A 16873-nucleotide genomic window follows, 5' to 3' on the forward strand; every position below is an offset into this window, starting at 1 on the left:
ACTCTCACATGGGAAACTTATCTAGTGGCTGTCATGAAGACAGTCGCTAGAGATGTGTTTACATTGAAATATAAACTTTGTTTTACTTTGGAGGGTTAAAACTAAAGGGATGATGCGTTTAGACCCATTCACTGAGATGAAACAGTCTGGGTGCCTTTCACGGTGATTTAAGCAAATGAGAGGAAGGCGAATTTCTACTTGCCTTGCTGAACATCTTCCCCTAGTGGACAATTCTATAACTTTTATGGTAATATATCACTGTATTACATATTATTATTAATATTATATAGTAGTCCCACCAAAAAGTTAACACTCTCATATACTCATCCTTTTGGTCTCAATCTTTGAAACAATTGCAAATAACTAAATCCAGTTTTGCAGGTGTTTGCTATATATGAGGGACATTTCACAAATGTCATATAGTCAGATGTAGGACCTCCATGTAGATGTAGGACCTAAATATAAGACTTTACACTTTCTTTTAAAAAACTTTGTTTCTCCATCTATACTTTCATTAGCACCATATATACAGATATTTTACAAGCCTGTTGGCAAGGTAGAAATACCGTACACATTGTGCAGTTTATATTTTCCCTATGTCGCAATTGAGCATCAATGGCAATCCAATACCGTGATTTGTATGCTAGTACAGTTAGGAGCAACAGTAAAGTCCTGTAAACATAGGATTCTGAGATGATCTTACAGGAACATGTCTATTCAATAAGAGTTTATGGCTATTCTAGAGCTCAACATTCCACATTTTATGTTAGATTATAAATAGCCCTATAAAAGTTGATTAAGAGCAGTGTTTTATTAATTTGTCCCCAAGATGTGAAGACTAGAAGTTTTAAAGAAATATACAGAAAAGTACCGTATTTATCGGCGTATAACACGCCCCGGCGTATAACACGCACCTCATTTCCAGAAGGAAATTCCAGGAAATTTCCACCTCTCCCATAGTATTCCCCCCCCTCATCCCATAGTGTTCCCCCCCCTTTCCATAGTAATCTCCCCCCCTCCCATAGTATTCTCTCCCCCCTCCCATAGTATTCTCTTCCCCCTCCCATAGTATTCCCCCCCATAATATTCTCTCCCCCCTCCCATAGTATTCTCCCCCCCCATAGTATTCTCCACCCCCCATAGTGTGTCCCCCCCCCCCTCCCATAGTGTCCCCTAGTGCACTTTCCCTCTGTCCCATATTTACTTACCTGTCTTGAAGCGTGGGCCGGCTTCACAGCGCGCACCGCGGAACTGGAACTTAAATTTCAGGTTCCGGTTTCCTGCGGGACTGAAAGGAAGTGTGCACACAATAGTGTGCACACTTCCTTTCAGTCCCGCCGGAAACCGGAACCTGAAATTTAAGTTCCAGTACCGGCGGGACTGAAAGGAAGTGTGCACACAATAGTGTGCACACTTCCTTTCAGTCCCCCTGGAAACCGGAACCTGAAATTTAAGTTCCAGTTCCGCGGTGCGCGCTGTGAAGCCGGCCCACGCTTCAAGACAGGTAAGTAAATGTAGGATATCGGCGTATAACACGCACCCATGATTTTCTCCCTATTTTCAGGGAGAAAAAGTGCGTGTTATACGCCGATAAATACGGTATTCTCTTCTCGTATACTCTGATCCGTGACCAATTTACATATTAATTGTAATACACAAGGATTCCAGCCCAACAACAATTTTAATTCTCTTAAACATCACAGTTTTATAAATGCATATGAATAATTATGAGCTTGTGGCAGTTTACAGGAAAATTGTATAAATCAAAAAGCTGTGAAACCAATATAAAACCTTGATTAGTATTAAAATATTATTGTTATAAAATACCAACCCAAAACTATACTTTATGCCAACTGACGATCAAATTGAATATATTGTATACAGACCAGCAATGCTCATGGAGAAAGGTATACCTATTAATAAAATAATATTTTTCTTTTTATAGAGGAAATAGATTATCGGGACATGTACAGCAAATGCAAAACAAATAATCTACAAGTATGTAAATTTATTTTGTCAGTGTTTTTCACATGTAATTCCTAAAAGGAAATTTATATTGAAATAAATATATAAATATGCATGTCTTCTTTATGGAAAGGTGCAACTTACACCCTAATAGCAGCAAATTGCAATGGAGGTCACTGAGTTTATATTGACTTTTACCATTACTATTTTAGCTGTTGATTAACTTTACAGTAATATACACAGTGATGTCTTATTTTAACACACTCTTCCAAGTGATCTTTTAGTGCACATTTTAATCCCTGCCTATCCAAGTAGCACAATCATATGAGATATATTGATTAATTTTGTTGGTTAAAATATTAAGCGCTATTAAGGTAAACAATCATTAGACAACTTTTTTCCCCAAACCATTATTTTATAAATATATTTTTAGTTGCAGCTGGTTAGAATGTATCCTGCCCCAAAACTCTCCCTGTTTTCGGGGTTCAAAAACAGTTGTGTGCATTACTTGATCACATTTTATTTTTTTTATTTTCTTTGTTTATTTAATGAATAGGAGGGAGCCATGGGCAAAATATTCAAAAACAAATCTGACAAAGGAGTAATCAAAATTATGTAGAGATAGCACCACATTTAGCACTATGCCCAGAATTGAGATTTGTAAGTATGGGCAGATATGTCTGTAAGAATATTGACTTATTTTATTTATAACAAGCTATGAAGTAAATTTACAGAAGTTTTCTTGCGGCAATACATACAGAAAACGCCATTAGAAGAAAATATATATTTTAAGCCATAATATTTTGTTTTTGACAAACAGAATTATCTTTCAAGTAATAAACATAATTGTATTTTACTGAAACATTTTTCTTTCAAACCCACAACTTTCATAAATTGACAAGACAAATATGTTTTTCGGTATGAAATGCTTCTTTCCTTTGCTACTTTATAAAAGAGCTCCCCGGCTGTCTTATTGATTCATCTAATTAAATTTTTCATTGTGTGCTAGGAAATAAGACTAAATCAGTCTCTGTTAAGAAAATCTAAGAATGTCTCATCAGTAGCAATATCTGATGATCTTCACATCATTGCCAAAGTTCAGTCATTGCACTCAGAGACCGTTGATGGCGATGGAATGTTGGCATGATATCCACTGATCTACACAGCTGTTGGCAGTTGGCATATGTCTAGAATGGGCATGTTGTGGCCTGACTTCAGAACATTCTTTTCTGGTGCAGCTAAGACTTTTTATTCAAATGGGCCTCTTACAAACAATGATAGTTCAAATTCAAATATATCGTATTCTTCTTCATACTCTTCTACTTAAACATTAGTTAAGAGTATAATGCAGGAGACAATTTTATTCTCAAGATAGAATGAATAATAATTCTGGTTGCCAAAAAACAGGAAACATGCATTTTTTTCTTCCATACTTTAGAATATAATAATGCCATTGGCTCTGCGTGATCTGTAAATAAACTAGCCTTAGCCAAGCAATGGCTCTACCTTCTGTAATTTAGAAATCTATTGTGAAATATACTGTGTCTTCAAAGCTCTCATTAAGGCAAGATTTCATAAATCTACCTACTTCATATTCAGAAGAGTATTGTCATTAGATAAAAGGGCAACAGAGTCTTCTGTAGATTATGTACTTCATTGTTGATACATTAGAGCATGTAGAGTCATACACAAATATTTTACTTGCTTGAATATAATATTTATTAGTGAAAGATGGGATCGAAAATTGCAAGCAGCATTTATTTCTTATTCAGGTATTTAACCCCTTAAGGACCAAACTTCTGGAATAAAAGGGAATCATGACATGTCACACATGGCATGTGTCCTTACGGGGTTAAACATGAATTGCCTAAATAAGGCTGCATTGTACAATTCTAACACTTTAGCTCTGATTACTCAAATTTTACAATACAAGTGTCAAAGAATTATGGACTTTTTTGACTACTAAACAGAGGGTCAAGGTGTGCAGCATCTTGATTGACACATTAATTGATTGTACAGTTTTCCTTTAGTGTCTCTTTTTCTATGTATATCCTTGGAAACGAAACAAACACTACTACATGTAATAATGGAAATAATAATACTTAGACTTGTGCACAACGGGAAAAAATGTGTCCAAAAACTAAAAATTGTGACAGCCAAAATTTGGCCATAAAGCAGTTTTGTTCGGCCCAATTTAGTTAACAAACAAGTAAGACAAAGCAAATGGGTGTGAAAATGGACATATCAGTCTACTGCACAATATATACACAATATGAATCACAAATCAAGATGAACATGTCCGCCCTTTATGCACTTTCTTTGGTTCATGATTAGACTACGTTTGAGCTCAGAATTCAGGAATTCTGCCCAAATTTGCACAAATTGCAGTTCAGAATGAAAGGAATCTCTAAGTGTAGTTATAATAACAAATGTTTTTTCACACAGTGCATAACTGAAAACATAACCTACCTGACAGGGTTACTGGTTAAGGATACTCTTAAAGACTCCAAACAGTTCAAGAGTTTTTCATCCGTAATTCCAGAACGCAATTCATGGACATATTCTTGTGAAGACAATGTGCACTCATGTTTGCTATTTTTCAGACCCCCCTGTTAATAAAAAACAAAACAATATAAATGGTTAGGCAGAAAGACATAGCAGAAAAAAATAGCATTTTACATATATAGACTGATGTGATTGAACTTGGCAACTCAGTCATAAAGATCTACTTGACTAGCTATAGACTACCAGGATTTCTTAAATATATTCAGAAAGACCATTTCAAATGTAACGTTGAGAACATTTATACTCCTATGAACCATGTCCTTTGACATTCTTTGTTGGCGGGATGGTAGAACTCTGGCCAAGATGTTTAACCCCTTAAGGACCAAACTTCTGGAATAAAAGGGAATCATGACATGTCACACATGTCACGTGTCCTTAAGGGGTTAAGCTGGTGAATTTATGCAATTTTCTCTGGTTGATAATTGTAGCTTCCCCCCCAATGGGAGGAAATAAACAGTACTGACGTCTTGCTTCAGAAAGAAGAGAGCTAAAATAAAAATAACACAGAAAATAAAAAGTCATACTTAAAAACTCCTAAGCCGTGTTAATGAAATCTTAGCTGTTTCGACAGCAGAGTTGATTGGTTAACCAAATATGAATTCCATAAATATTAAAACTCTTAAATGACAGGTTTATTTATTTTGAGTATTGGGTGTCAAAGGTGGCCCTTCGATTTGATCGGGTGAAGCCTCCATATGCATTTACCCTGAAATAGTATCTATGTGTATGTATTTATTTTAATGAGAAGTAGTTTACTTAGGAGATAATTTAAAACTGCTGACCTGGTAGGTTTTAAAAGACATAAAAAAAAAAAATGAAAAACAACTGAACTACACACCTTGACACATCTCATTAGATCAGTATCATAATCTATTACATTTCCATTCCTATCACAGTAACCTCATGCAATCCTGCATAAAATATCATGATGTAGTGTCACATATAGTGAGGCCTGTCAGACCAAATTCTTGAGTCCTGTAACTAACACATAATTAAATGTATATTGTTCATGGATAGAAGAATATACTGGAATATATTGCATTAGTTGTTTTAGTATTCTTATTGCCATTATTGAAAAGAAATAACCAACATATTCCACAGTACCGTACAATGGAGAAACACATTGAGACTGCATGGAGACTGCTATAGAACAAGCTCATTAACAGGGAACATCCATGGTGATGGACCTACGTAAATGAGCTTGAAGTTTAAACAAAGGTAGGTCTAATTACAGAAAAAGTAAAAAGTGCCAAATGACAAGGAGATTTGATTGCAAAGTCAACAATATACATCAACAATATATAATATGAATTATGTATATTTATATATGTTTATGGTAGTGGATTACAGTTTCTGCAGATCTTGAAGAACAAGGGCAGGGGTGGACTGCTATAGGAAAACATAATATTATAGAAACATAGAATGTGACGGCAGATAAGAACCATTCGGCCCATCTAGTCTGCCCAATTTTTTTTAAATACTTTCATTAGTCCCTGGCCTTATCTTATAGTTAGGATAGCCTTATGCATATCCCACGCATGCTTAAACTCCTTTACTGTGTTAACCTCTACCACTTCAGATGGAAGGCTATTCCATGCATCCACTACCCTCTTAGTAAGGTAATACTTCTGGATATTATTTTTAAACCTTTGCCCCTCTAAATTAAGACTATGTCCTCTTGTTGTGGTAGTTTTTCCACTTTTAAATATAGTCTCCTCCTTTACTGTGTTGATTCCCTTTATGTAGTTAAATGTTTCTCTCATATCCCCCGTCTCGTCTTTCCTCCAAGCTATACATGTTAAGTTCCCTTAACCTTTCCTTGTAAGTTTTATCCTGCAATCCATGAACCAGTTTATTAGCCCTTCTTTGAACTCTCTCTAAAGTATCAATATCCTTCTGAAGATACGGTCTCCAGTACTGCATACAATACTCCAAGTGAGGTCTCACCAGTGTTCTGTACAATGGCATGAGCACTTCCCTCTTTCTACTGCTAATACCTCTCCCTATACAATCAAGCATTTTGCTAGCATTTCCTGCTGCTCTATTACATTGTCTGCCTGCAATTACAAGAAAACTTACAGGAACGATAGGTTGAAGAGGACCCTGCTCAAACGAACTTACAGTCTACAGGAAGTGGAGTACAAAACACATTAGGACAATAAAATGCGATATGACCTTTTTCTTGGAATTAGTGAGCCTTGTCCTATCACAAAAGCTTGGACTATTCTTCCGCCTCTAATGCAGTTAGTCGCTAGTCATTGTGGTCTTTTGAATATAAATCTAAATTAGCAAATTTAGACCAAAATAATCTTCTTTCTGCTGTTTTGACTGGTTTCTAAATGTTGTATATCAAATTCTAACACTCAATGTTTAGTGAACAAACCCCTTAGTGTTTCAGAAATGCTACTTAGCATTGACATATCCCTCAAGCGTGCAAAGCATGTGCATACTACTCTAAATTAAATTTTTGAAGAGCAGCTTGTATAAGGGTATAAAAATAGGAAACCCACTTAAAAACAGCTGTTTACTCCTACTGAGCTGATAACGGTTTTCTGGCTACCCCATTGGGACTAGAGTGTTTTTCATAATATAAGATTGACAGCCTATTCCTTTTCTTTTCTTTCTTAAAATATTCTAACTGTGAACTAACACTGTCTTTCTAAATGAAATTGAGGAGTTTCAAAGTAAATGACAAAAATTGCAAGATGGGCATGAAGAGGGGATGTGCTACAGTATATAACAAAGCAATCACCACTTTAGCAGATTATAATAGTTTTATCCAAAAGTCACAACTTGAAGGACAAATCTCAGAGCTCCGATCTTCCTTAAACCTCCTGCACTAATCAGAACTTTACACTATTGCCTCCAGTAGTCACACAAAGCCAGCTCAGGAGACCTTACTAATTCCTAGGTCTTACACAGTAAATCCTTCTATATCAAATGCGATGATCCGTGAACAAGAAGACGGTAAAAAATCATCTACAATGAATAAGGAATCTTTGAGCCACCAAAACTCATTACCCTTTCTATTCCTCTAGGAGCAGATCAGACCCATGACATTGGTCTTGAGAGCAAGATAGGTTGTGATATACAATGCTCCACAAAAAAATAAATACATGTAGGAAGCTGCAAATGACATATACTTTTATCAGGTTCATTCATGAATTCAACAGAGAATTGTAATGAATAATGTAATGCACCTCCATGTTTAATGTAATTCTTCATAGGACTGGTGAAAAGATGTCTATGAGATGTATTGATTAACCGCTAAGAATATATTCCTACATGCAGAAACCTCTGGATTTAGTAAAAAAGAGTGAATTTTAAAACTATACTTACCGTATATACTCGAGTATAAGTCGAGTTTTTCAGCACATTTTTTATGCTGAAAAACCTCCACTCGACTTATACTCTAGTCACTGTCTCTATTATGGCAACTTACATTGCCATAATACAGACCAGGACTGCCGGGCTCATTACAAGCCCTGCAGTCCTGTTGGGGGCTGTCAGGAAGCGTTTACTTACCTTTCCTGCAGCTCTGGTCAGCTCCCTTCTCCTCCGTGCTGTTCAGCTCCACTGTAAATTTCGTGAGAGCCGCAGCCACGAGATTTACAGTGGAGCTGACCAGAACGGAGGAGAAGGGAGCTGACCGGAGCTGCAGGAAAGGTAAGTAAACGCTTCCTGTCAGGCCCCCACTGCACAGCCCATCCACTGGACCACCAGGGAATTATATAGACCCCCTCCCTGACCAGGTAACAAGCAGGGAGGGGGGACAAAAAATGTAAATAATAAAAAATAATAATAGTAAAATAAATATATATATATATTTTTTTATATATATATATATATATATATATATATTACAATAAAAATCAAAAAATAATAATATTAAAATATTTTTTTAATATTAAAAAAAAAATATATATATATATATATATTTATATATATATATTAAAATAAAAAAATAAAAAATAATAAAAATGTCCTCCCCCCACCCAGTTCACACACACTTATACAAACACACACTCTGCATTACACACACACACATACAAACAATCTGCATTATATACACACACACACACACTCATACAAACACACACTCTGCATTATATACACACACACACACACACACACACTCTGCATTCACACAAACACACACACTCTGCATTATATACACACACACAGAGTGTGTGTATATAATGCAGAGTGTGTGTTTGTATGAGTGTGTGTGTATAATGCAGATTGTTTGTATGAGTGTGTATATAATGCAGAGTGTTTGTTTGTATACGTGTGTGTATATAATGCAGAGTGTAGGTTTGTATGAGTGTGTGTGTATAATGCAGATTGTTTGTATGAGTGTGTGTGTAATGCAGAGTGTGTGTTTGTATGAGTGTGTGTGTATATAATGCAGAGTGTGTGTTTGTATGAGTGTGTGTGTATAATGCAGAGTGTTTGTATGAGTGTGTGTGTATAATGCAGAGTGTTTGTATGAGTGTGTGTGTATATAATGCAGAGTGTGCATTTGTATGAGTGTGTGTATATATAATGCAGAGTGTGTGTTTGTATGAGTGTGTGTGTATATAATTATAAAAATCACAGAATTGCATAGCCCCAAGTTTTACCCTCGACTTATCCACGAGGCATAGCATATTTCACAATTGTTGGTCACAAAACTGCACTCGACTTATACATGAGATCGACTTATACACGAGTATATACGGTAATAAATCTAATTCTATCTTAGGTCTCGCTCTATTTGGCCAAGCCCTATCTATGTTCAAGTACTCAGAACTGGCACCCAGTGCCCTGAAACGGATTTGGGAGTTCTGTTTCTGCTGTGTGTTGTTAAAACCTTGTCATAGTGTCATTCTCACCAGACATTGTGTATACGTATACAATCCTACACAGGTTTCTGGTAACGTCCAGATTTTAAGTACTTGCCACATACAGATTACAACACCTGTCAGCCACATTGTGCCAAAATAAGATTTCTTGAGTTAGGGTGAGCAGACCTGCAAGCTATAGCTACATTATGAAAACATGCGACTGAAATACCCGAAAGCTCAAAATCCTAACACACACATACTGCATTTTCTAAAATGGCGTTTATATAAAGAATCCCACCGTTCTGCAAAAAAAAAAAAAAAAAAAATAGAAACTGAACTAAAGCCGGTATTTGCACATTAAATGAATATGTGTTACAGAGACATCATATCTTGAATGACAACTCCAATATCTAGGATGTTCAAATCTCTTTAATCTAGCCAGAATCATGTGATTAATATATATTACCCGACTTGCCCTAGAACTACTCCTGATCTGCTGTCTCAAATACATATGAATGGACACATCAAAATAAAAAGCAAAACAAATTGTATATATATACACACACACACAATACACACACACACACACACACACTTTTTAAAAATATATTTTTATTGTTTTATATTTTAATTTTTTTATTAAATCAATTGGTGGAACATTGCTCAAATCTTTGACTCTTTTAAAAATTCTTACTAAAAATATCACCTAGGTTTGACATACTTAGAAATTCTACATAACCGGTTCTGCAATAATGACACTCAAAGGGTTAAGAAAATATTGTACTTACGTCCACGACATTTTTTAGTAAAAACAAAAACAAAAAATCAAAAAAACAAAAGCATAGGGAAACAGGGAAGAATAGTATTAATGTGCCTATTTACCTGGTTTAGTTCTCTTATAAAACATGCATTAGGAATTCGCATATTGTGTACTGAATAATTCAGACAATTTGCATGTATTTCAGAACCCAGTCTTAAACTTATCAAAGCATATATGTCATTTATTAATAACATCTGAGGCAATGATTGACAATGCAATAAAGATTTCATAGTGACTGTCAATGTAAAATGAATATTACATGTTGTGGTATCCCATTACTTTCTATAGTGCAAGAATACAATCAAAAAGAAGGCGTGCAATTACAATAGAACATTTAAATATGAAGCACTATCTCATTCCAAGGAAATGAATGGATGTAGGGGGAGGAGGTGGGTTTCTATACAAGTAATATTCAAAATTATGTTTTAGATTCCCCCCAACAGACAACTTCCAATTCACGTTTTCTTTGAAGAAAGATGTAATTATTTTTGTGTCTCAGTTTAGAAAAATAATAAATCAGAAAATACTTATTAAGCTATATACTGCTGGACCTGCATAAGTTAAATATAGAATATCCACAGCTACATGTAGAATAAAGGGAATCACTTGTAAACAGCATTAAGAATTAGATGGCTGCAAATATAGCCAAAAATTGCTATATTCCCATGGTGCGTTCAAAGATAATTCAGATTATTCAGCTCAAACAATTCCAGTAGTTTAGTGAGAGGATAAATTGTGACAATTTGGAGAGGATTAAATGATCAATAAAATGACACTCTACACCATAGCCAATAAGACTCAAAGCTAAACTGACCCTAGTGTTCATCACCTTCCTGGTTGGATAGAATTAATATAGATAATGTGGAAAAGTACATTCTACATGATCAAAGGGGCTGCAGAGAAGACAGTCTATGGATGCCTACTAGGGCCATAATGTTTGTAAAAAAACAAAAATCCCAAAACCCTGGGAGCAACCCGGGGAGCAACCATAACCACTGGCCTCAATTAATGGCCCATCCCCAGCGCACATTTCTTTCCTCACTCATTACACAGCACCAACCCCCTCCTCGCTTCCCCTTATTTCCCTTTTTTTCACCTCTCTCTCTCTTACCTCCCTCATATCTTCTTCTTTTCTGTCTCTGTCCCTGGAAACTGTCCTCCTTTTAGACCTAATAGGGAACAATCACCCATTTCATAATTTTGAGACACGAGTGTGTCAAGGGGTGGTACCTCCTGATGGTCCTATGCATAACGTACACATGCGAACGACAAGTGTAATGTGACCACCACTTTATTATTATGTGTATTAAGTTCCAATGATTTCAATAAATAAGTGCACAATATGGAGTCTACAGAATTTCAAGTGAAGCTCAAACACCTTAAGTGGTATCCCCTAAACCACCTCTACAAAATACAAAAAAACATACATACATAAGGTGGAGCTTCTTGTACAAGTTGTTCAAATATGTATCTGTAATAATATAAATACAAAACACAAATAGTGCAATATTGCAGAAATAGAAATGATCTATAAAGAGACGTATATGATGTCACTCACAAGTCAGGAGTCATAAACCACATATGACTCGGATGGTAAGCGCTTGTGGACTCTTTAAGGATGTCCAATCCTTTCTTGTGTTGACTTTGCTGGAAACCTGGTTCCTTTTGTTTTATGGAGTGGTGATGGTTGTTCAATATCCCCAGTATTTGGTATGTGTATATAGGATGCCACAGCAAAGTTTTCAAAAACAATTTGCTTTTATTGGTGATCCACAATAAATATACACTAAAAATGCAATGTTAAAAAACTTAATGCAAAAAACTTGATGCAAGTAAAATAAATATAAATACCGGATACAAATTTGTATCCGGTATTTATATTTATTTTACTTGCATCAAGTTTTTTGCATTAAGTTTTTTAACATTGCATTTTTAGTGTATATTTATTGTGGATCACCAATAAAAGCAAATTGTTTTTGAAAACTTTGCTGTGGCATCCTATATACACATACCAAATACTGGGGATATTGAACAACCATCACCACTCCATAAAACAAAAGGAACCAGGTTTCCAGCAAAGTCAACACAAGAAAGGATTGGACATCCTTAAAGAGTCCACAAGCGCTTACCATCCGAGTCATATGTGGTTTATGACTCCTGACTTGTGAGTGACATCATATACGTCTCTTTATAGATCATTTCTATTTCTGCAATATTGCACTATTTGTGTTTTGTATTTATATTATTACAGATACATATTTGAACAACTTGTACAAGAAGCTCCACCTTATGTATGTAAGTTCCAATGATTTGACTGTACCAAAAGTGTGACCCATCTGCCTATTGTGGAGACATTACTCATTTTCTGTTCTACTTATTTTCTCTATATAAAAAAAAAACACCAAAAGATTTTATAAAGAAAGTGGGCAATAATCATAGATTTGGTGCACCAGAACCACTAGAGTAAGATAGGTTTATTATTTTACACAGTGATTCTTTTCAGCTAATGAGGCATGTACTTGGAGCATCTCAAAGGGCAACATGAGCTATGAGCTGGTGGGGAGATCAAAATATTTAATAATATTGACGCACAGCCATTATTGTAGTGAAGTACATCTTATCTACCTCTAATAGTAGTTACAGAACACTCTCAATGCTCTCCTGATTTTATGCTTTCTCACAATTCCAAGCATTGCTGCTGAATATCATTGCCTACATGGCACATTGACACAAGACTCATGGGAGCACCAAGTCATATGTACCTACCAGGGATTGAGACCATATACTCTACCCAAGAACTTCCAGGTTGTAGAAGTTCTAGGTTGTACCCTTCTCTGGTAGTAGATGGCAATTATGAAGTCAAGGGTAAGAAATTGGAAAACAAGTAACAAGGAAAGGTAAACATGGAGAAGAATAAGATGATTATTAGTAAACCAAGCTGGTTAGGTGTTGAAAGATTAGAGAGTGTAAAGGATGAGGGAGGACAAATAAATACACCAATTGATAGGAGAGAGCTGGAAAGGCAGGTGGGTCACATCTTAATTATGTCTATAAGCTGTTCATATGGTGCACCTATAAGTAGGAGCAATAAATAAAATGACTACTAGAATAGACACATTCCGATGATCTCACGCCTTGCATCTACCGGCATCTTTCTATGCTTCTTTTATGTCCCATCATTCATCATGTTTTGCATTCATAAAAGAGAGCTAATTGACCCAATTTACATATTAGGGCATCAATGTATCCCTTTACACCAGGATGATATAGCATGCCATTGTTATACATAGAGGACCATAATCTCTTTTACTGTTAAGAGTATTAGGAATTTCACTTTGTTCAAAATTATATTATTATTTAATAAATGTCTAACAACGACTGAATCCCTGGCATATTCATCTAGTATCACCACCTGAAAATGGCCAATTAATAAAGCCACAATATGATCTTTACAATGAATTAGAAGTTCTGTGAAGAGATAATAAATAATTGAAGGCTAGAGTGGGTTAACTGCCTTGCTTTGTGAAATGTTAAAGACTATTGTTGATGAAATGTCACAACTATCAAAATAATTACATTTGCTTTTATCAGAAATGAGACAGCACTATGCATTATGCATAGTTTCCTCTGCCAAGAATGATTTCATAAACACATTTAAATTAGAAGTATACTAACAATCATAATATAATTCAAATTCAAGAATGAAGTTTTATTCTTGATTTCTTCAATATCGATCAAATCTTTGTTTGGAAAGTCGTACACAATAAAACTAGTCTAGAAGATGAATGGGAGAACATATTGACAGAGGGAGAGATGTACTTAGGCTTAGTGATGACCTAAAACCCCTATCTTCACCTCTGAAATATTTTTTCACCACTTTATTGAGCCTAATTATTTCCACAGCCACCTTGCTGCTCTTCCTTCCTCACTGTCAATGTCATGGTTACAGCTTCTATAGTGTCACTGACATCAATTCCTTTCAAGTCATGGCCAAGGTAATGTCCAATATCATCAAAGGCTCTTAATCAGTATGTGCATCATACAAAGTTACATTTGTTCAGGATCTTTCATGTTTCACATATATTTTTGATGAGAAGTTGACCAACATCAATTGACAGTCCAACAGGACTGCAATTAATTAGTACAGTTTTTGCACTACTGTTAAAATGAACTGTTTTAACTTCTGGTGTACCAGCACAGACTTTTCTGCTCCTGTTCTCGCACTACCATCTTCCTCTCACACTCCCAAATCAGTCATATTACCTAAGATGTTCAATAATCACCCAACATATTCTCCTCCACGGACACAACCAATTCATACCCTATTCCCTCCCTCTCTATTTATGAATTTACTACACTGTATGGCAGCAGAGTCTTCAAAAAGGTAATTAATACTAATTAATCTGTAGTGAGTCCAAATAATACTATAGTGGTTTCTATTTTGGACCTTCAGCTGTTATTGCAGTAGTAACTACTTTTTCTTATAAGGGGCATGATCTTTGACAATCTTTGGCATACCTCCCAAGCAGTGGTGTATCTACCATGGTCGCAGTGTGACTGTGGGCCACTTGCACACCCTCTGGACTGGTGCACAGATGCACCGGCCCGGGGACCCTGCTTGTCGGCAGGAAAGAGAAATGTGCTTTGCTGCTTCCCTCCTGCCTTGCGTGTAGCATAGCCGAGCAGTCTGACAGGAAAAGCTCACTGATGGAGCACTTCCTGTATGACTGGGAACTGTGGCAGGCAGTGAGCAGGTACAGGAGGGGGGTGGGTTGGTGATGACAACCATGGAGTGGTTAGGGATGGGGATTTGGTGGTGACACATATAGAGGGGCTGGGGTTGAGTGACACACATGGAGGGTCTGGGGTGTTTGTGGGTGACAAACATGGAGGGGCTGAGGTAGGGGGCTTTGGTGGGGACACATGGAGGGTCTAGGGGGCTTGGGGTTGACAAACATGGAGGAACAGAGGGTGGTTGTGGGTGACACATGGAAGGGCTGAAGATAGGGGTTTGGGGTGACACACATAGAGGGGCTGGGGGACTTGGGGGTGACACACATGGAGGGGCTGGGGGGGTTGTAGGTGTCACATGGAAGGGCTGGGGAGGGGGATTTGCGGGTGATACGCATGTATTGGATGGGGAGTGAGGCTTGGGGTGATACACAGAGGGGCTGGGGAGGGGGATTTGGGAGTGACACACATGGAGTGGCTGGTGGGATTTGGGAGTGACACACATGGAGTGGCTGGTGGGATTTGGGAGTGACACACATGGAGTGGCTGGTGGGGTTTGGGGTGACACACATGGAGGGGCTGGGGGTGCTGGGAAAGACACAGAGGGGCTAGGGGGTGACACATAGAGAGGCTGGTGGTGTTTGGGGTGACTCAGGTGGAAGGGCTAAGGGGGGGTTGGGGTGACTCACGTGGAGAGGCTAAGGGGGGTTGGGGTGACTATATATGGAGGAGCTGGGGTGTGGGGGGAACACACATGGAGAAGCTGTGGGGGTTGGGAATGACATACATGGGGAGTTGGGGGGTTGGTGATGACACAAATGGAAATGCTGGGTCGTTGGGAATGACACACATGGAGGGTCCTGGTCGTTGGGAATAACCCACAAGGAGGGGTTGAGTGGGAAATGAGACGCATGGAGGGTCTGGGTGGAGTTGGGAATGACACAGATGGAGGGTACTGGGGGGAGTTGGGAATGAAACACAAGGAGGGGCTGAGGGGTAAATGAGATGCATGGAGCGAGCTGGGGGGATGAGATGCATGGAAGGCCTAGGAAGGAATGAGATGCATAAAGGGGATATCGGTGAGAAAATAAGTTAGGTGGAAAGGGCTGAGACATGTGAGGGGAAGGGGGGGGCAGGGAATTTTTTTGTACCAGAGTCCAGAGATTTATAGTTACACCTCTGCTCCCAATTATACTTATTTAGGCAGAACAGTCCATATTTTGCACCCAAATCTCTCCGTAATTTTTTTTTTTTTGTAATGTTCCTCTTTTTTAGGAACTCCGTATTCTTGGTGTGCCTAAATTGACACCAGAACTCTATAGCCATAATAGCCATGTGTCTTTAAACTACAACAAATGTGTTTAGAACAAGAACAATGCATCTTATCTACTGTCTGATTTCTAAATTACATTTTAATTCCATAAATTGTTGTTAGTGCGTCAATAATGACCTAATCTCCGCTAAATCCAAAGGTCACTACTCCATATTAATTCTCCTTGACCTCTCTGCTGCCTTTGACACAGTTGATCATTCTCTCCTCCTTCAAACTCTTCAATCACTCGGTCTCTGTGACTCTGTCCTCTCTTGGTTTTCCTCCTATCTCTCCCAACGCTCATTTATTGTCTCCTTTTCCAAGGATACCTCCTCCCCTCGCCCTGTCTCGGTTGGAGTTCCCCAAGGCTCTGTCCTTGGTCCCCTTCTATTTTCTCTTTATACTGCCTCTCTTGGAAAACTTATTGCCTCTTTTGGATTCAACTACCACCTGTACGCTGATGACACTCAGATATACCTCTCCTCACCGGACCTCTCCCCGGCCGTCCTGCAACGTGTCACTGCTTGCCTCTCTTCCATCTCTGACTGGATGTCGTCACGCTTTCTCAAACTTAACCTCTCTAAAACTGAACTCCTTGTCTTTCCTCCTCCTAATACTGATCCTCCTCTCTCACTCTCCCTTCAAGTCAGTGAT

The 16873-nt window shown here is 37.6% G+C and overlaps 1 protein-coding gene across 4 annotated transcripts in view; it reads right to left on the reverse strand.

Annotated features, from left to right (window-relative positions):
- Positions 1–16873, reverse strand: part of DIAPH2 (diaphanous related formin 2) — a 1045110-nt gene that overhangs the window by 802691 nt on the left and 225546 nt on the right. For all 4 annotated transcript variants that reach the window (XM_063431883.1, XM_063431882.1, XM_063431880.1 and 1 more), the window contains one exon: positions 4435–4574. In XM_063431883.1, the coding sequence (XP_063287953.1) occupies positions 4435–4574 (140 nt within the window). The remainder of the gene's footprint in view (positions 1–4434; positions 4575–16873) is intronic.

The sequence above is a fragment of the Pelobates fuscus genome, chromosome 9, assembly GCF_036172605.1.
Source record: "Pelobates fuscus isolate aPelFus1 chromosome 9, aPelFus1.pri, whole genome shotgun sequence".
NCBI classification, from domain to species: Eukaryota; Metazoa; Chordata; class Amphibia; order Anura; family Pelobatidae; genus Pelobates; species Pelobates fuscus.